Below are 20,665 nucleotides of genomic sequence, written 5' to 3' on the forward strand. Positions count from 1 at the left end.
TAAAATGCTAGGTATGGTCAGATACTTCAGCAAAGTGGAGAATGATGACATGCATTTTCTCAGCAAATGGCAGACAGAAAGGCCTCAAACATATACATTTCTGCTAATACTGCTGCTGTCCCTAACATATTATCACAGTCTCTGCCTCTGTTCATTACAATTTTATAGAGATAGCTATACTGGCAATTGTGGCTCAAAATGCAATTTTTGGAGGTTTCTGAATAACTCCACCACGTTATTTACCTTTATTTGCATTCATCATTACTGTCATTATTATAATGCTGCTCATTTTCATCTCATTTGCATACCATGCTGGCTGAAATATTTCACAGTCTTGCATGACAGTGCTAACTGTGATCTGTTTCTCAATCTGAACCAGTACGTTTTGTACAAAGGTTGTTCAACATTTTCCCATGATGCAGCAGAAACAATAACACAAAATGAACATTTTCACATTAAAATAGATGTGACTATTCAGTTGCTTTTGAATTTAGGAGCACAACCTGATAATGTTTTGGAGCTGACTATTCAGATATCATTCCCCTAAACTCTCATTATAATACATAAAATGTATTGCATAAAAAGTGTGGATGGAGAGAAAAATAGTAAATATGGTTAGCAACAGCAGCATACACTTCTGGGAAATGGTATAAGCAAAGGGATTAAAGGAGTGCAAAATGGGTACATTTCTCTGTAAATAGATAGAAAAGCGTCCATATGCTTGTACTATAAATCATGAAAGCCCTAGGATTGGCTTTCATGCAAAATACTTCTGAATTCTGTTTTTGAAATGGCAGGGGATCCCTAGCATACAATCAACTAGTAGCAGAGCTAATATGACTAACTGTGCTGGCAACATTATGCTACTGCCAAGCACTGTGGAAGAGACCACAAGTAATAATGGTATTATCTGGGAGCATCAAAAACTGAATTCATACGTGTTTTACTTCAAAAATCATCTCAATGCTCTTTGTAGTCCTGAGACTGGTATGAAACTTTTTCTACAGATTTACAGATTAATAAAAACTGATGGTAATAAAAATATTTAACATAAAAAATAGCCATTCTGGAAGCAAAAATGCAGCACTCTTTCATATGTTGACCTTTTTGGGATGTGATTGAGAAAATTACAAACCCAAAGGGACTTTCTATGCATTATTTAGGCTGCAGCTGAATGACTGTCAGCAGTACACCTTATGTACCTTTTACAAAAGTGACTTAACTATCAACGTTCCTTTATACATAAAATGACTAACACAAAAAGTGGGACAGACTTACGTTGCTCGGTAGAGATCAAAGCGACCCTTATCCTGGATGTGGAACATCAAGTCACCCCCATTTAAATACTCCATGACAAAAAATAGATGTTCCTATCAATAAAAAGAAAGTGTGAGTTTACTGAAGCTTGCACAAATATTTAGGCATAAAACTGTAACTCAGTAATGCAGCAACATTTGTCTTCAATAATGTTTACCATGCGACTGTTAAACTCTCAACAAGTCTATATTCTAATAATTTGTTTATTATTTGGTAAGTGGGCTGGTTCAAATATGGACCCATGCCCAAGGTACAGATAAGAAGCTGTATAAAGTCAGTGCTTATACAAGCACGTTATATGTATGCAAACAAGCTTCATTGCGACTTAATACACATTAAATGTGAGTATTTACATAACATATCCATTTGTAAAAATGACTAGCCACGCAAGTATAAAATGTATGCATAGTACAGATGAGCACAGTAGACTTTCAGGGTAGCTCAAAACTTTGAGAAGAGCTGCATTCTGGGATGAGAGTCTGAGAGATTGTTACAATAACACTTCTGGTTGTATTCTGAAGTCAGGTATCCCGATAATATTTGCAGCTATATTCTAGTATTACAAAGATTTGGCTTTAAATTTCCCCAATTTGGGTTCAGTTTTGTTATTTGACAACTGATACTAGGTGTCAAGTGCAATCTTCTGAAAGGCCCTCTCCTCAGATGACAAGGTTTAATCAGCTAAGCCTTTAATTGGTCATTGTTTGATCAGTGTTCTACCCCTGTAAACAAACTTAAATAAATAAATATGGCTTCTTAATTGGATGGCTGCATGGGGATAAGCATATGAAGAGTTGTTAAAAGTAAAGAACTCTGCATATGAAATTTGAAAGTGTAAGACATATCCTTGCTGTAACAGGGAGCCACTCTGCCTTTTGCAGGGAGAGAACATGATCTCCTGAGGCAGCTGAGAGTAAAATGAACATGAATTGCTTGTGAATTGTGCTTTGCAGCAGTTTTGTGCTGCACATAAATTAAGGGCAATTATTGATATGGAATATTCTTTTCTCCATATCAATGTACTTTACTGCTCTCCTGGACTGGGGGGGGGGTGAGGCAGCTGGAACATTGATGGCTTACCTGTAGTTGCTACAGGACAGGTGCAATAGTAGCTGTTTTTTTCTCATCAAAAAATATTGGGAAAATTTAGAATGCTATTAAGCAATGTCAAAACAATATCCTTAATGTTTGTTACAAATTTTCTACCAGTAAACATGAAAATGCACATGAAACTAAAGGCCTGATGATACAAATTTTATTTAGAACTAGAGTAGATGAGCTTCAGCCCAAGGTGAGAAATTACAATGCAAACTCTGGCATTCAACACTGCATCTTTTTTTTTTTTTTTTCAAAAACATTTTTATTTTGTTTTCATTATAAACATACATAAATGTACATATAACAAATAGAATAAAGCAATAACAAAACTATTTACAATACTTACAATCGTCCATGATAATCATTTTATCCATGAGAAGTTATCAGTATTTGCCCAACTGGTTTTCCAATTTTTGCCATGTTATTTTTTTATGAGCAATGTTATGAGTTCTGTAACAAATGGTTGCAGTTCTTTTTTACAAACAACTTTTGCTAACTTAATCAAATCTTGTTTACTTTTCCAGTTCGAAGTAATAACTTTTCTGACAATTGCAAGAACTGACCAAAGAAATATGACAGTTATCAGACCACAAAGCATTTACAAAATATCTGAAGTCTTTCCAGTAATGAACATTTCTACATTCAATGAACACGTGAACCCAGTTGGCCTCTGTAATTCATCACATTTCCAACATTTGCTTTCACTGTTTTTGAGTACAAGATTTATTTTATGTGGAGTATAGAAACTCCTATTCATAAATTTCCATGTATACAAAAATCTCCAATATAATGAAAAAGAGGTACTATATGTAGAATTCAACATTTTTTTTGGATATTTGTTCTCCATTAATCTTTACATAATAATTCCAAAAATCTGAGTCAAACTTTAGAGTGTCTTCTCTAAGTATCTTATAGACAAGTGAGATGCTTAATTTTAGATTATCTGCCTTTTCAAGACACCTAATAAAAAGCTGAATCAAACTAGGTATAGATTCAGTCTCTAGGTTGATACTCTCATTTTGTTTTCTATAAACTGCCGTAATGAGTGTATAAACAATCAACTGTCTTGACTATTATCAAAACTACATAAAAGAGAGTTGACTGGTTTAATACTCTTATTTTCAATAAAACGATGCCAGAATATCAAGTTATTTTCCTTTAATTTTTGCATTGCATTGATGTTGAAAGAATCTAGGCAATCAGGGGAGTATGCTATAGGGAATATAAGAAATAAACATTGCTTAATGTTGTAATTACAATCAATTAATTTTTAAAGTTATTAACTACTTGGATGCCATAAGAAAAATGATCAAGCTTCTTACTAAATAAACAAAATTTACATAAAAGCCAATGAACTCTACTTATTCCATATTGTTCCTTAAACTGATTTTCTATAATTCTGACATCAGTTATATGAATCTCATATTTAATTTTTACGAGAAAATCGCCATGCATTGTATATCTGCTTGTGATCACAGCAACTAATTCTGTATGTGTTGCAGTTGTCAATATCTGGAGGTGTCACTCATGTATTTACTTTTCATATTTCTGTTGTTAGTCTCTTAGTTAAACATTAATTGCTTCGTTAAACATTTGAGTTTGTGACTTGTTTTGCCTTGTCTGTTAATCCATTTTTGCTTATTGTTTTCTCAGCTTTCATAGACCTGCATGCGGTGTTGTGTACTAGGAATATTCCAAGTAGTTATCTTCAGTGGGAGGAGTATGGTGTTTCAAAACCCTTGTCTTTCACTGCTTCTGGTTCTTCTGTCCAGCTGAGACTTTATTCATTGTCTTGTGTTAATTTACTGTACTCTCTGGCTCCAGAATCAAATAATTAGAAAACATTGTTGATATGAAAACTATCACTTCTTCCTTCCCTGGTTTCCCTTTGGTACAGCCTCCTTTGCGTGATTTATTAGATGAAAATGGCAGTGTGTAATGGAGTGATTTATTTGATTTCTTGGTGCTCATAACTGTTGACCATCCAGTAAAAGTAGTAGTTTTCTGGCAAATCACTGATGATTGGGGTTCCCTTGGAGTCTTGAGCTTATTCCTATTTCCTTTTGGTACAGTTCAGCGTTTGTTTATATTAAATATCATTGTCGGGGATGTGCATTAATATTTTGAGTCCAAGCGTCTTTGAAAATTTGGGAGAATTCCTTTTCTTTTTTGACAAATGTTTACATTTATTGCTGTGAAGTATTTGTACGTTAATCAACACACAGCTTACCACGTTAAGGATAGACTATTTCTGAAATGTTAAGTGTTTATTTTTATATTGTGTCATTTCCAATGACTTGCATGGTGTTAGAGAAGAACCTACATATGCCAAAAATAAGCACAGGATTTACAGACAGAAATACATAGGAAGGTTAGGTTTGTGGTTGCTGATGAAACAGGCTTGCAAAAACTTGCTTTTTCAAGTGTAGTTCAAGTTATAAACTCTTAGTGTTATTCTATTCAGTTCTAATTTTGGTTTGAATAAACTAAGTGATTCATGCAACATTAACAAGGTGGCAGCTTATTGTTTTTACTGAGATGCACTTGCTGTCCCGAATTACAAGTATAAACTGAGGTTTCATGGGGTTGTCATGCTGCAGATCGATTACGTACTGTGAATATGGACTCTGGAAAGACATTTCACGTTATGTCTGTAACTACTGTGGTACTTTCCTGCACAGCGAGTTGTTAAATGTGTTATATGCATTGAAAAATGTGCGTGCTTTATTTTTAAGTCCAGTATTTGCCCCATATGCTGGTGAGTGGTGTATTTATTTTTAAAATACATGGACTTTATTTGTAGCTATAAAAATCCTAATGTACTGTTCAGTAGTGGATCTGTTATATGTCTGTGTGCATGTTTATTTGTATGACTATAAAATGTGCATTGCAAAACTCTTTTTCTAAGCAGTTTTGTTCTGCTCCTTAGTGAGTAACATTGACTTTTCTCAAAATATGAAAACATTACTTGCAAATAATGACAATCTTGAGACATTTAGTGACCGTGTGTGTGCTTTATTCATGTGTCACTGTAAGTACAGTGTGTGTTTTTAGCAGCACATAGTTTGTTTCATTTCTTGCTTGATTGAAGGTGGTAGGAACAAGACCTTTTATTCCAAGTTCTGTTTAACAGTTGGTGTCTTAGAATCTGCATTTCAAATTTGAGTCCTTTGAGTGCTTAACAGTGAGAGAATGAAGAGTACTGCTAGTACAGACTGCACATATGCTTTTTGGTGTGCATATTTGAGATTTATGCATGTTGGTCAGGTAGTTATTCCAAGTTCTGTTTAACAGTTGGTGTCTTAGAATCTGCATTTCAAATTTGAGTCCTTTGAGTGCTTAACAGTGAGAGAATGAAGAGTACTGCTAGTACAGACTGCACATATGCTTTTTGGTGTGCATATTTGAGATTTATGCATGTTGGTCAGGTAGAATTTAAGATTACTGTATTTTAACATGGAATTTGCATAGTTTACAGCTGATAAAAAATGTTAGATGGGAATAGTTTGTCCATTTCTTCACTTTTTGGAGATTTCAAGTATTGCTTTTAAATCTGCTGACTGTGTTTGCCTGAATATTGGCAACATTTTAAGTCTTGCTGTCAGTTAATTTATGGACGTTTTCACGCTTATTGTTTCGTGTGAGGCAAATTTGAAGAACTTGCCTCCCGAATTTTGGGAGATTAGGCTTTTACTAAGAAAAAGCTGCATTCTTGTATTTCCTTTGTCTTGGCTGTAATTAACCCCCTCCAAACACACATCACACTCTCATCCTGTATGTTTTTTAACATCAGGTGTTCATACAGAATTTTCTTCAGTATGGATATGTAGCAGATCTACTTTGTGAAGGTACTTGTTTTCTTTAGACACCCTGTCAAACTGGATAACTGGATGGGAAACAGAAAATACATCCCTGGGATTCCAGCCATGTCCCTGCTGGACAGGGGCACTGGGTGCTGATTTGTCTATGCATGGGCTAAACTCTTGCTTAGGCTTATAAGGGCCTCAGGACCAATAGACTAGTAACGTGCTATGATCCTATGAGAAGTGCACTAATTAGGTCTGTGAGAGAGCAGTTGATGCATGGAATAAACTAACAAATTACATTAAAGCAAACACTAGTTTACATATTTTTAAGACAGCTTGGACACATATTATAGGAACAACAGTTTTGATACATTGGCAGGATAGAAGGGCATTAATGCCTGTGATGGAAATATTTGTATGCAAGTAGGATTTCATAATAGCTAAAAGATAATTGTAAATGTCATAAAATGCAATGAGTTATTTATACCTAGTTCGGAGTAGAGCTGTGGACTGCAGTCACTGAATAATAACAAATATATGATTTTTAGACTTCATACCCCTCAGAACATGATTACTATGAGATTACCTGCTAAGTATATACGACTAATATATAAAATCTGTTCCTGATTTGGGTTTCTGTCTCTGATTTTTAAATTAAACGGTTGAGGGTCATGAGAGATGCAAAAGTTTGCAATATATTTTGGGCATTTTTCCTGACTTTGTCAGTCATGTGTGGAATTTAGATGGGAGGAAGGCCTCAGCAATGTATAAGTGTTATACTATCTTTAGGTCTTCTCCTAACATATTATAACGAGTCTGTATTGCATGACAGCTGCACAAGGTAATATAATGAATGCCTACTCAACAGGTTATGTACTGCAATTATCACTTATGTGTGAGCATGCATAACTTTGCAATAATGAAATGCAGCTCGTTATCACATTAACAATAAATGCAGTTACAATATAGCACTGAGTCATTATCACTTTTCAGGTAAAACTCTCAGCAGCTGTCACTGTTATTCACATAAGCAGAGGTAGTTATCACATTTATGAATGCACAGGCCAGATTTGGTTTTCTGTCTACATGAAGTCATTTCAAGTAATTTCAAGCTATCTCTCCCCACCAGTTTCTGTCATTTTACAAGTTGTTTGATACACAGTAAAGTCCTTGTGGTTATATGCTTCATATTTTTGTGAACTACTACAAATGAACATCTTACCATATAGTAATTTCTTTTATCACACAGTTACTATATAGTATATGTGTATATATATATATATATATATATATATATGTGTGTGTGGGTGTGTGTGTGTGCATTTATAGTACATACAAATATATATATATATATATATATATATATATATATATATATATATATATATATATACATATATATATCTGTGTGTATTCATATGGCACTGGGGAGCTTGGAGACACTTCAGCTGGCAAAAGTGTTAGTCCTTACAACATGGTAAAAGAACTGTGCTCGTGAGCTGTACACACGTACAGATGTCATAGTTTGTTTAGGAAATTATGATTGTTTCATATTTTGGTAAATAACGCTGGTAGGGAGCAAGTAATTGTGCTAAGTAATACCTCATTTTGAAGACAGTGTTAGCCCTTACAACACGGTAAAAGAACTATGTCTGTATGCTGTACACATCTACATATATCACAGTTTGTTTAGGGCTTATGTTACGAAAATTATGATTTTTTTTCATATTTTTGTAAATAACTTTGGTAGGGAGCATGTCAATGTGCCAAGTAATACCTCATTTTGAAGACAGTATTAATAGTTACAACATGGTAAAAGAACTGTCTGTATGTTGAACACATGTACAAATATCACAGTTTGTTTAGGTCTTAGGTTATGGAAATTATGATTTTTTTAATATTTTGGTAAATAACTTTGCTAGCGAGCATGTCAATGTGCCAAGTAATATGTCATTTTAAAGACAGCATTACTCCTTACAACATGGTAAAAGAAATGTGTCTGTATGCTGTACACATGTACAGATATCACAGTTTTAGTCTTGTAAGGTTATGGAAATTATACATTTGCCATACTTCTCATTATTATGCCCATATCTTTGCAAGGGAGCATGGTGATCACACAAGTGATGCATCATTTTGAAGCCGATATTGAGAGAGACAACTTGTACACTGATATGTAATATCTGTCTGTTACAGGTGATTAGATATAATGCTTTATTTATCAATTATGAGAAATATAATATTAATCATATTTCTGTGAATATCTCAGTAAAGGAGCATCACACAGTAATGGTTAAAATATCATTTTAAAGCTGACATTCATACAAACAAATTAATTACAAACTGCATGGGTCTGCATGGTACATTCACCAAGATATTGTGATTTGTTTTACCAAAAAGGTAAAAAATATGCATATCATCAGCATTCTTTGGCAAATATTTAATAATTACTTAGATACGCACTGTCAACATTCACACTGTTGGAAAGGTCAGTGTAGGCTGAACAGCTTTTGCATTTACATTTTTAGTCTAGCTCCTATGGTTAAAGAGTTATGAACATTTATTTTCTGTATGGTATTACAAATGGATTATCTGAAAATGACCTCAGGCTGCACTGTTGCCCCTATGGTGGAAGTAAGCAAGCAGCATTTTCTGACCTGCATTGGAGTGAATGAGTTAACAGATAAGTTCATAGGTTGGCACTAGGCTATCGGCCCTAGGGCCTATACAAGCCTAGCCGTAACAATTCCTATTTCTTCCCACAATATTTACTTCCCTAGACCCCTGTCTGGCAGGGCGACTGACGTGATCCCCGGGATGAATTTCTTATCTCCCATCCAATCATCAATATTCCTTTTGAAGAGGGCCAAAGAGGCGCTCTGCTTGACATGTATGGGCAGTCTATTCCAGAGTCTGGGGAGTCCCTGGGTCAAGAACCTACCCCTCCATCATGTTTTGTTCATTGTGATAAGGTTTAGAGCCCTGGAGCATATGGCTCTGAGGGATTGGGATTTCTTTAAGTGTAGCATGTCCAACAGCAATGGGTTTGACATGGTCTTGTATGTTAAGCAGAGATTGCCTCTGAGCAGACGATATGCGAAAGAGTATAGCTGTAGTTTTTTTAGACAGTCAGCACAGGACATCTGCTTTAGGCCTGTGATTCTTTTAGTGAGGTATTTCTGTGGCCTCTCCAGTTGTTGCAGATGTCTTGAGAGGTACATACCAGATGGGGTGCTGTATTCTATAATGGGTCTAATGAGGGATGAGTACAGTGGGACAATGACCTCCTATTTTCTGGATGAAAAGCCCTTGCTGATGAGGTGTGCCACATAGAAGGACTTCCTGACTGCTGTGGTGATGTGGTTATCGAAGGTGAGACCACTGTCCACCTGTGTCCCTAAGTCTCTTATCACACTTTCGGTGTTTAGTGTACTGCCACCTATGTGGTAATTCATGGGTACATGTTTTTTCCCAAAGAGGATAACTATACATTTTTTGGCATTGCGATTAAGCTCATGGCTCTGGCACCAAGCATCTGTTTCTGTAAGGCCCTTTTGTAGAATATCCACATTATTTGGGGATTCAAAGATGGCTCCCAGTTTGCAGTCATCTGCGAACTTTGTTAGCCAGAGCCCCTTAGTGTTGGCCTGTACTTCAGAGAAGTAGATGCCAAACAACAGGGGTCCCGGGACTGAACCCTGAAGTATTCCACTTGTCTGCAGCTGGATTTGGAATCGGCTACTTTTACAGTGTGGGTTCTGTCAGTAAGCCAGTTGGCAACCCATCGAGTGATGTAGGGATTAATGCCCAGCTTAGTAAGTTTGTCTATGATTCCAGAGTGGGGGATGGTGTTGAAGGCCTTGGCGAGGTCCAGACAGGCTATGTGGATCGCCTTACCCTCGTCCACAGACTGATTCAAAGAAGTCAGTCAGGTTCAGGAAACAAGATCGGCCCTTCACGAACCCAAACTGGGTGGGGTCCAGTGTTTGAATATTGCCAATGTGCCAATGTCTTTGCTTATAAGTTCCATGATAAAACGTTCCATGGCCTTGCAGATCAGGCTCGTCAGACTGATGGGGTGGTGGTTCCCAGGATCCAAGGTGGATCCCCCCTTGTGGAGTAAGATAAATGTAGCTGTGTGCCACTCTGTGGGCACAAAGCCTGAGGTGAGGCTATGACTAAACATGACACTTATGTGAGGTACCAGTTCATTTTGCAGTTCATGTAGTACACAGCCCAGGATGTTGTCTGGTCCCATGGATCCTGTATTCTTAGCTTTGAATAGTGTGGTTTTACATGTGTGGCCATGATTACCAGAATTTGACAATCTTTTGGTACTGAGATGGGCTCTTTATGGGGTGAGAGGGGGGTGAAGTTGGCACTGAATCGATCTGCCAGGATATTGGCAATATCCTTGGGATCAGTATATTTAATGCCATTCTGTTGTAGCTCAGAGCAGATCTGAGCACTGCCATTTAGATTCTTGACATCACTATAGAATGCCTTGTGGTTGTCTTTGGATTCTCTGGCAATTTTATTTTCATAACTAGCTTTGGAGGATTTTATGAGGGATCTCACCATACCAAACTCAGAAAACTTCTAAACCCAACTATTCAAATACCTGTCCACTAAATGGAAATGCCCTGCCTTCACCCAACCTAATCCAAGGGGGTTCTCGCTCTGGTTCCCAAGCTCTACTACTCTCATAGTTATCTTCCTATGAGCCTGCCTAAGCTCTCAACAATTTCTATAGCGTCTCTCTAAGCTCTCACCTCCTACAGCTACCCTCACACAGCCCAACCTTGTAAATATTGTAAATAACATTCTACTGTTGATGTGTCTATGTAAAGCGTATTTACATTTTCTTAAAAGGTTTGTATGTAAACTGTTTCCACACCTAACCCATATCTGTTTTCCTCAAATGAAACTGTATGATCCCTACCTTCAAGCTTAATGAATTTGTTAACTATGCATGATACTGAATGCATTTATGAGTAACTATTCTACATAAGATCTTTAATATTAACTATCATTTGTATCTAAATTGTATAATGCATCTTGGAGTTTTTCTCCCCGGGCCTCCACTGAAAATGGGTCAATTTGGCCCAGTAGACGTCCTCGGTAATCAAATTGCAAATAAATAAATAAATAAAATCTCAGCTTCTTACTGAAGCTGATAAGGGTGTTTTTTGCATCCTAGGATTTTCCTCTTTTCTGCAATAGTTTCTTACTTTTGTTGTAAAGTTTGTTTATGGTAGGGGACCACCAGATTGGCTTCCTTTTTTGGAGGAGAGCGTCTTGGTTCTATTTGGGATGGCATAATTCATGCACAAGTGGATGTGCTCGTACAGTGCCTTAGTGTAGGATTCAGCAGTCGAACTTTCAGTTCCCGTCTGCATGGGTGTTGTGAAGTATTTCTCCCCGGGCCTCCGCTGAAAACAGGCTCTGTGGAACCTAGTCGGACATTCCCGGTCAACAAATGTTAAATAAATAAATAAATAAATAAGTTTATCACTTCTGACTTGAGTAGCATGAAGTTGGCTTTGGAGAAGTTTTTTACAGAGGTTTCCTTAATGCGGGGGGGGGGGGGTGGATGTCAATTGTGATTAGCTTATGGTCATACCTGACCAATGAGGGGGTGACCATAGGTGTGGAGCATCGATTTCCCATGTTGGTAATGACCAGGTCTATGATATTGGAACCCCTGGTGGGACTATGGTTTAGTTGATCCAGGGCATTGCAATTTATGAATTCCAAGAACCGTTGGGCAGGTGATGGTACACGAGTAGTTTTCCCAGCTGATGGCAGGGTAGTTGAAATCACCCAGTATTAGGGTGTTTGGTTGTATCTTAATATTTTCCCATATGTTTAGAAAGGTGTAGTGAGAATCTTTGGGCATGGTGGGGGATCTGTAGCAAGCTACAACTTGGATTGCACCTGGAGAATTTCAGATGCATTGTGTTGGGCAACTAGCCTGGTGGTGTGAATATCCTTGGTGAATATGGGCACTCCTCCACCTTTAGTGTTTCGGTCCTGGTTTGATGGCCAAAAAGTGTGGTAATAGTTCTAGCCTGGTATTGCAGGGGTCCTCTCTGGAGCCTTGAACCAGGTCTCAGTTACTGCACAGATATCGATGTTCTCCATTTTTAGGAGTGCCTCGAAAAAGTGGATTTTCAGGTTTAGACTTCTAATTTGTACTTCTCTTACAATACTTCAGGCATGACTTCATTAGTACATTAATAAACCTAAAGCATTTCAAAAATGAATAGTATGCAAGATGTCAATTAGCATGGGCATACTTTTTCACTTTCCTTCCTCTCACACAGCAACAGAAAACAGAGGTAATCCAGCAGGTTTGAGTGAAGTCGGGTATTCCACCTGTGACCCACAGGGTGACAAGACTAATAAACAGAGGATTAATCCAAATAAAATCACTTTAGCTTGCAGATCTAGGAGAGAGATCTGATACCCTCCCTATGGGAGAAATAAAGACATCTTGTTGAAGTTTCCAGTAGCTTATTCAGTTAAGTAAGTAGATGGAGGAGTGTTTTTGTTCTAACACTTTCTTTTTAACAGGTCAGTTATTTAAAGGCAGTTACAGACAATGGTGGGAGTGTCTAGGGGAGATGACTGGAGGAAAATCTAGGAGATGGAAAAACAAGAAGCCAATTCCAAAGCTTACAGGTTAGTCCCTTACTTGAATATTCCAGAAAGGACTGTGAGGATTTACCAGCTCAGCAGTCTGTGGAACCTCATTCTTAGTTAACTTCATTCTTAGTTAAAAAGTTTTATTTTTCTTTTTAACACACAAAAAGTACAGTTGTGTACACTTACCATAAATGTAGATGTTTGAGTGTATTCACTCTTGCAGTCATCACATTTGGGCTATCTGCTTGCAGGTAGCCCTCAGTCGGCCTGATTATCAGAGTCTTGGGTCCTGCGCCAGTTGCTGTCTCATCTTCCATGACGGCAGGTAGTCTGAGTATAAAGCATGCAGCCGATGCCTTTACATCAGTTTTTCTTGTCCCAGATGTCAGGTGCCCCCATAATGGAAAACAATCATATACAAGGTTACACCTCCATCAAAAAAGCAAATACACCAAAAAGCTTAAAGCATAGTAAACAAGAATAGGTATAGTCAATGGAAGTCAGGGGGCTGGAGCGAGGGTAACCAGGACTGCAACAGAGAATACACTCAAACATCTACATTTATGATAAGTGTACACAACTGTACTATGTTCTTCGTGTTTCACTGTTGTAGTCATCACATTTGGGTAGATTCCCAAAGTAATTAGATAGCATTAGGACCAGCTATAAGGCCCTGCAAGACTGCAGTGGCAAAGCCAGCTCTGGATTTAGAAAAAATTGGCAAGTGGTAATGCTTGGTGAAGGTATGTACAGAACTCCAGGTAGCAAGCTTCTAGGATGTCCCTGGTAGGGACACCTCTGAGAAAGACTGTAGAGGTAGATGCAACCCTGGTTGAATGTGGTCTTATCCCCTGTGGGGTAGGTTTTCCATGGTGCTTATAGGAGAAATGAATGCGATGGCCTATCCACTTAGAAATGGTTTGCTTTGAAATGGCCTTCCCCTCTGCCCCTGCAGCAAATGCAACCAGCAGCTGTTCAGATTTTTTGAGAGGCTTAGTCCTGTCCAAGTAAAATCTAAGTTGTCTGTGCACGTCCAAGGAGTGCAGTATTCATTCCCCTTTGTTCTGTGTATTAGAAAAGAAGGTTGGCAAATGAATGAACTGATTAAGGGCAACACTGGATACCACCTCGGGCATAAAGGAGGGATTGGTCCTGAGGGACACCCTCTCCGCATGAAAGATGATGAAAGGCTCCACTGCCATGAGGGCCTGTAATTCAGACACGCTTCTTGCTGACGTTAGTTTTCCAAGAAAGGAATTTCAACTCTGCATTTGCAGCTGGCTCAAAGGGGGGTACAGTGAGCTTTTCCAATACAAAGTTAAGGTCCCAGGCTGGAGTAGAGGCTCTCATTGGTTGTCTTAAGTTTTTGGCCCCTCTGAGGAATTGCTTCAGCAATGGGTGAGAGAAGAGGGGTGGCTCCGTATTGTAATGTGCTGAAATGGCTGAGGCATGAATTTTGATGGAAGAAAAAGAAAGACCCTTGTGAAGCATCTCAGATAAGTATTGAAGAATATAAGATAAATTGGGCACCGCTGTGCCCATCCCCTGAGTTTGGCTCCAGGAACAGAATCTTTTCCATTTTTCAGCATAGGATTTTCTAGTACTAGGCCTCCTTGCCTCCAGAATGACATCCATCACTTGCTAACTGAGAGATCAAGTAATTAGCCAGGCTGCAAGGTTCAGGGTTTGAAGCTGTGGGTGCAGAATCTGGCCCTCCTGCTGGGACAGCAGGGCAGGGGTCTGAGGCAGGTGCCATGGTGTCAGCAGTGACACACTGTGCAAGAGGGGGTACCAGTGTTGGCGTGGCCAGTCTGGTGCAATCAGTATTGTCCTTGGTTTGCCTGTTTGATCTTTAGTAGCACTTTGGAGAGGAGAGGCAGAGGGGGAAAGACATAAACTGACATTTTTTTCCAGGTGAAGGATGGGGCATCTACTTTCTAAGCTTGTTTGTGGGGAGTCCTTGTGCAGAATTTGTCAAACTAGTACTTCTGAGGGGAGGCAAACGGGTCTATCTCTGGGCTCCCCCATTTCTTTCTCAACATGTTGAATATCTTTGTTTCCAGTTTCCACTCGTGTGGGTCCATGCGATTTCTGCTTAGGTCATCTGCCAGTGTATTTAGTTTTCCTGGCTGGAATTGAGCCTGTAGGTGCCCTTGGTAGCTCAAGTCTGTGTTCCACAGAGCCATGGCTAGTCTGCAGAGAGGGTATGAGTGGGTTCCCCCCTGCTTGTTTATGTACCACATAACAGTGGTGTTGTCCGTCTTTCCCAATAAATGGCTTGGAAGAATGTGGTCCTTGAAGGCTGTCAGATAATTCTGTACAGCTAACATTTATTTTGATTGATATGCGCATTTGACTTGGGTTCCATTTGCCCTGAATGCACTGCCCTGCCAAGTAACCACCCCCCCATGCATAGTCTGATGCATCTGTTGCTAGGGTTTGGGTGGCAGGGGAAAGAGTGAATGGCAGTCCCTTGTTTTGGTGGCAGGCCTCTGTCAACCAAAAAAACTCTATCTTTAGACAAGGTATGATAGGAATCATTGATTCTAGATCCTGAGAATGTTGATACCATAGGCTTTATAGATACCATTGTAGTTTCCTCATATGCAGTCTTGCATATGGAATTAGTAGAATGCAAGAGGCTATGAACCCCAGGGCTTGCAGTATTTTCCTTGCAGATAGCTGGGTCTTTGTGGCCAGTAGTCTGAAGTAGGCTGTCAAATGAACTTGTTTCTCTGGCGTGAGGTAGGCCATCTGGGAAGTTATATTCAAGCTTGCTCCCATGAATACAATTTGTTGGCAGGGTACAAGATGTGATTTATTTTCGTTTATGGTGTACCCCAGAGAAGTTAGCAATTTCTTTACAAAAGCCAGATGATTTAATAGTATGTCCCGGCTTTCTGCCCGAATTAAATAATCATCCAGGTATGGGTATATTTGAATATTTTTTGCCTGCAAAATGCAATGACTGGAGCTAGCCATTTTGTGAATACTCTGGACGTAGTAGATAAGCCAAAGGGCAGTGCAGAGAACTGATAGTGCATGTAGCCTGCTCTGAAGCGTAGGTATCCTCTGCAAGATTCCCTTATTGGGATGTGCAGGTACGCTTCCTTTAAATCCAGTGTTGCCATCCAGGCATTTTTGCCTAGCATGGGAAGCAGCTGATGAAGAGTTAGCATTTTTAATTTTGGGATTACCAAAAATGTGTTTAGTATAGACAGGTCCAGGATAGGACACCAGGAATTGTCTTTTCTGGGTAACAGGAAAATTCTTGAGTAAAAACGTTGTCCCCATTCTTCTTCTGGGACAGGTTGAATAGCCCTGATGCTTAAGAGAGAGAGAACTTGCTTTTGAGCCTCTGCCCACTGATGTGGGGGTAGGTCTGGCCAACCGTTTGGGATTGGTAAGGAGTGGAAGTGTGTTAAGAGAAGTTTTAAAAACATACTGTTATTTGTCTTTTTCCTCTTCTTGTAAAGTGAACATGTTATTTGTTGGGATATGCCTATCAAAGATGGGCCTCATCTGTGAACAAAATGCAGCATTGCTTATAAACCTGAATAATAACTGTTTTCTGCTTTTCAGAATAAAGAGACTTGGTTATAGCTTAGTGAAGCCTGGGATAAGGACGCACGACCGAGTAAGAGTTAATTTACTGAAGCAGGCTGTGTGTCCTGGAAAATTTGAGCTACCATTGTTGAACTAAACATTCTGTGCTTCTTGAACATTCTGTACTAAAGTACAGTTTTGTACCTACCATAAATGTAGATGTTCGAAGATCCACATTGCTGCAGTCCTAACACTTGGGTAGTCCGCTGTCCCAGTCGGCCCGAATACCAAAGTATAAGGCTGACGTCGGTCAAGGCGCATTTGTCTGACATCAGGACATCAGGGTACAAATGCACATGACCGACGTCATATCCTCAGTCTTTTCTTGCCCCAGATGTCAGAAGACCCTAAAAAGATAAGGCCAAAACCAAAAAACACCAAACACTCCTGTACCTAATATATGTACAATATATACAAATTTACAAAAATAGAACCCCACCCACACAACCACCCCTAAACACAGAGGGGAAGGAGGGAGGGTAAATTGGACTGCAGCAATGTGGATCTTCGAACATCTACATTTATGGTAGGTACAAAACTGTACTATGTTCTTCATCTCACATTGCTACAGTCCTAACACTTGGGTAGAATCCCAAAGCAGAGGTAAGGGAGGATGGCTAAACTATAATGAAGCAGGAGCTGCCAAAATGCCCTGCAACACAGCAGTGGCAAAACCAGCCCTGGATTTAGAATAGAGAGGAAGGTGGTAATGCTTGGAGAAAGTATGCACTGAACTCCAAGTAGCTGCCTCAAAATATCCTTAGTTGCCACCCCTTAGAAATGCTGTTGAAGTGGCAGTAGCCCTCGTGGAATGAGGCCTAATCCCAGCTGGAATCTCCTTGCCATGATGGGAATAACAGAATGCAATGCAAAACCCAATCCACTTAGATATAGTTTGTTTTGACACAGGCTTGCCCTGGGAACTCAAAGCAAAAGAAACAAACAACTGCTGAGACTGCCTAAAATCCCTAGTCCTGCTTAAATAATAACGCAACTGCCTGTGTACATCTAAAGTGTGCAAAATCTTTTCCCTCCTATTTTGGGGATCTGCATAAAAAGTAGGCAAATGAATAGTTTGGTTTAAAGCCACACTAGAAACCACCTTAGGCATAAATGAAGGATTAGTACGTAATGATACCCTATCCTTATGAAAAATCAAAAAGGCTCAACCGCCATAAGGGCCTGCAATTCAGAAACCCTTCTTGCAGAAGTAATGGCCAACAAAAAAGCAGTCTTCCATGACAAGTATTTCAAGTCAGCAGTAGCCGCAGGCTCAAAAGGTTGTAGAGTAAGTTTCTCCAACACAAAATTGAGGTCCCAAGCAGGAGTAGGAGCTCTACGTGGGGGTCTTATATTCTTTGCCCCTCTAAGAAACTGCTTGAACAAAGGATGAGAAAACAATGGTGGGTCACAATCATAGTGAGCTGAAATTGCTGCAGCATGAATCTTAATGGAAGAGAAAGACAAACCTTTGTCCAATAACTCAGTAAGATATTGAAGAGCCACACTCAAATTAGGCTCAGAAACATCCAAACCCTTTGCTGCACTCCAAAATAAAAATCTCTTCCATTTTTCTGCATACACTTTACGTGTACTAGGTCTTCTGGCTTCCATAATCACATTCAAAACTTGTTGAGGAAGTTGAGACCTGCTGTGGTTCAAAACAGAATATGCCAGGCTGTTAGATGAAGAGAGTGAAGCTTGACATTGAGTAGATGACCGTCCCTCTGAGACAAAAGGTGTGGAATTAAAGGTAAAGGCCATGGAGGCTTCCTTACCAGATTCCTCAGTAATGGGTACCAGTGTTGCCGAGGCCAATCTGGAGCTATCAAAATCATCCTTGGCTTGTCTTGTCTGACCTTTAGGAGTACCTTTGGGAGGAGAGGCAGAGGTGGAAAGGCATACACATGAAGATTTTCCCAACTGAACGAAAGAGCATCCACTTTCCAAGCTGTGTGATGAAACCTTTTCGTGCAAAACTTTGGCAGCTGGTGGTTTAGTGGAGAAGCGAACAGATCTATGTTTGGAGTTCCCCAGGACACTGTCAATTGTTGAAATACATGAAGATCCGGTTTCCACTCGTGGGGATCCATGATTTGCCTGCTTAAGACATCTGCTAAGGAGTTCTGTGCTCCTGGCAGAAACCTGGCCTGTAGATTTAGCTGCAAGCTGAGCGCAGTCTCCCACAAAATCATTGCTTGCCTGCATAGAGGATAAGAATGTGTTCCCCCTTGCTTGTTGATGTACCACATGACAGTTGTGTTGTCTGTTAGAATCAACACCTGCCCTGGAAGAAGTAACTCCTTGAAAGCCATTAATGCAAACTGGACTGCTAACATCTCCTTCATGTTGATATGTAGATGCTGTAGTCTGGCAGGCCACTTGTCTTGTATCCATTTTCCATTCAGATGAGCTCCCCAGGCTATGTCTGAGGCATCTGTCGTTAGAATCTGACTCGCCTCTGGCCGGGTCACAGAGAGTCCCTTGTTTAGGTGACATTCCTGAGCCCACCACAAAAATTCCTTTTGAATGCAAGGTATTATTGGAATGACAGTGTCCAAATCCTGGCAGTGCTGTGTCCATACATTTTTTAGATACCATTGCAGCTTCCTCATATGCAGTTTGGCATTGGGAAGCACCAGAATACAAGATGCCATGAACCCTAAGGCTTGAAGGACTGTCCTTGCAGTCAGCCGGACTGAAGAGATAGTTGATGGAAGTAAAGGGAAAGATTCTTTTGTTTGTCCGGGGTTAAAAGGCCATCTGGGCTGCTGTATTCAGTCTCACACCCAGAAAGCACATGTCTTGAGAGGGTACTAGACTGGACTTTATTTCGTTCACAGAATACCCCAGGCATCTTAGCACTGCTATCACATATTCCAGATGCTGAAGAAGCTCGTCCTTTTCTTGAGCCAGAATCAGACAGTCGTCCAAGTAAGGATAGATTTGTATTCCTTTTAGCCTGAAGAAAGCTACAACTGGAGCCAGAACTTTTGTGAATACTCTGGGCAGTAGATAAGCCAAAGGGCAATGCAGAGAACTGATAATGGGAATTTCCAGCTCGAAACGGAGATATTTCCGGCAACTGAGTCTGATAGGCACATGAAGGTAAGCCTCCTTGAGATCTAAAGTTACCATCCAGTGATCTTTGCCCAGCAGAGGTAAAAGCTGTTGTAACGTCAACATTTTGAACTTGGGAATGTCCAGATAAGTGTTGAGGATAGACAAATCCAAAATTGGTCTCCACGTGTTCCCCTTTTTGGTACTAGGAACAGGCGAGAATAAAATCCTAGGCCCCTTTCTGGCACAGGAACCGGCTGAATGGCCCCTATCTGGAGTAACAGAGAAATTTGCTTGTGAGCCTCTTTTCTTTGTATAGGAGGAATGTCTGGCATGCCTTTGAAAGGAGGCAAAGTATGGAAATAAAACCTGTAACCGTGGTGAGCGATATCCAATACCCATCTGTCTTGGGTAATAACACTCCAATTTTCTTTGAAAAGTGCCAGCCTTCCTCCCAAAGGTGCTGCCAGACGAGAAGGCTCTGGCAGCTGAAAAGGCAAGTCATTGGGTCTGCTTACGAAAGGACTGACCCCTGCCCTCACCAGAAGACTGGGCAGGCGAACTGCCTGTTCTAGGCCTAAAAGAACCTTGAGCTCTGCCCCTACCACGTCTAGATCTACCCCTAGACTGAGAATCATAAGAAGGATAAGTCCACCCCTTAGTAGGCCAATTTCTACTAAACTTTGGAGGCTGAACCTGCAAAAATCTTTAACAGTCTGCATAGACTTAGCCTTGTCCTCCATTTTCTTTAAAACTGCTTCCACAGGCGCACCAAATAACACATCAGATTGTAAAGGAGCATCTAAAATCCTTGTCTTTACATGTTCAGCTAAATTCTGATCCCTCAGCCAGGCGTGCCTGCGAAGAACAGAACCAGTGGCTGCCACCCTCGAAGAGGCCTGTACAGCATCAAAACCACATTGCAAGGAATGCTTACCCACCTGTTCAGAAACATGAACTAAATCCTGCAACTCTTTACACTCAATACCTTCCGCCAGAGCATCTACCTTAGACTTCAATTGTGAAAGGAGATAATTTTGGTATTTCAGCATGTGAAACTGGCAATTCAAAGCTCTCATGGCTAAAGTGGAAGAAGTATACACCTTCTTTCCCCATCTATCCAAAGCCCT

At 39.8% G+C, this 20,665-nt stretch overlaps 1 protein-coding gene across 5 annotated transcripts in view; it reads right to left on the reverse strand.

Moving 5' to 3' along the window:
• Positions 1–20,665, reverse strand: part of PRKCD (protein kinase C delta) — a 2,080,121-nt gene that overhangs the window by 367,089 nt on the left and 1,692,367 nt on the right. For all 5 annotated transcript variants that reach the window (XM_044078172.1, XM_044078174.1, XM_044078171.1 and 2 more), the window contains one exon: positions 1,279–1,370. In XM_044078172.1, the coding sequence (XP_043934107.1) occupies positions 1,279–1,370 (92 nt within the window). The remainder of the gene's footprint in view (positions 1–1,278; positions 1,371–20,665) is intronic.

This window comes from Protopterus annectens, chromosome 7.part0 (assembly GCF_019279795.1).
Source record: "Protopterus annectens isolate FY-2018-M chromosome 7.part0, PAN1.0, whole genome shotgun sequence".
Classification (NCBI taxonomy): Eukaryota; Metazoa; Chordata; order Ceratodontiformes; family Protopteridae; genus Protopterus; species Protopterus annectens.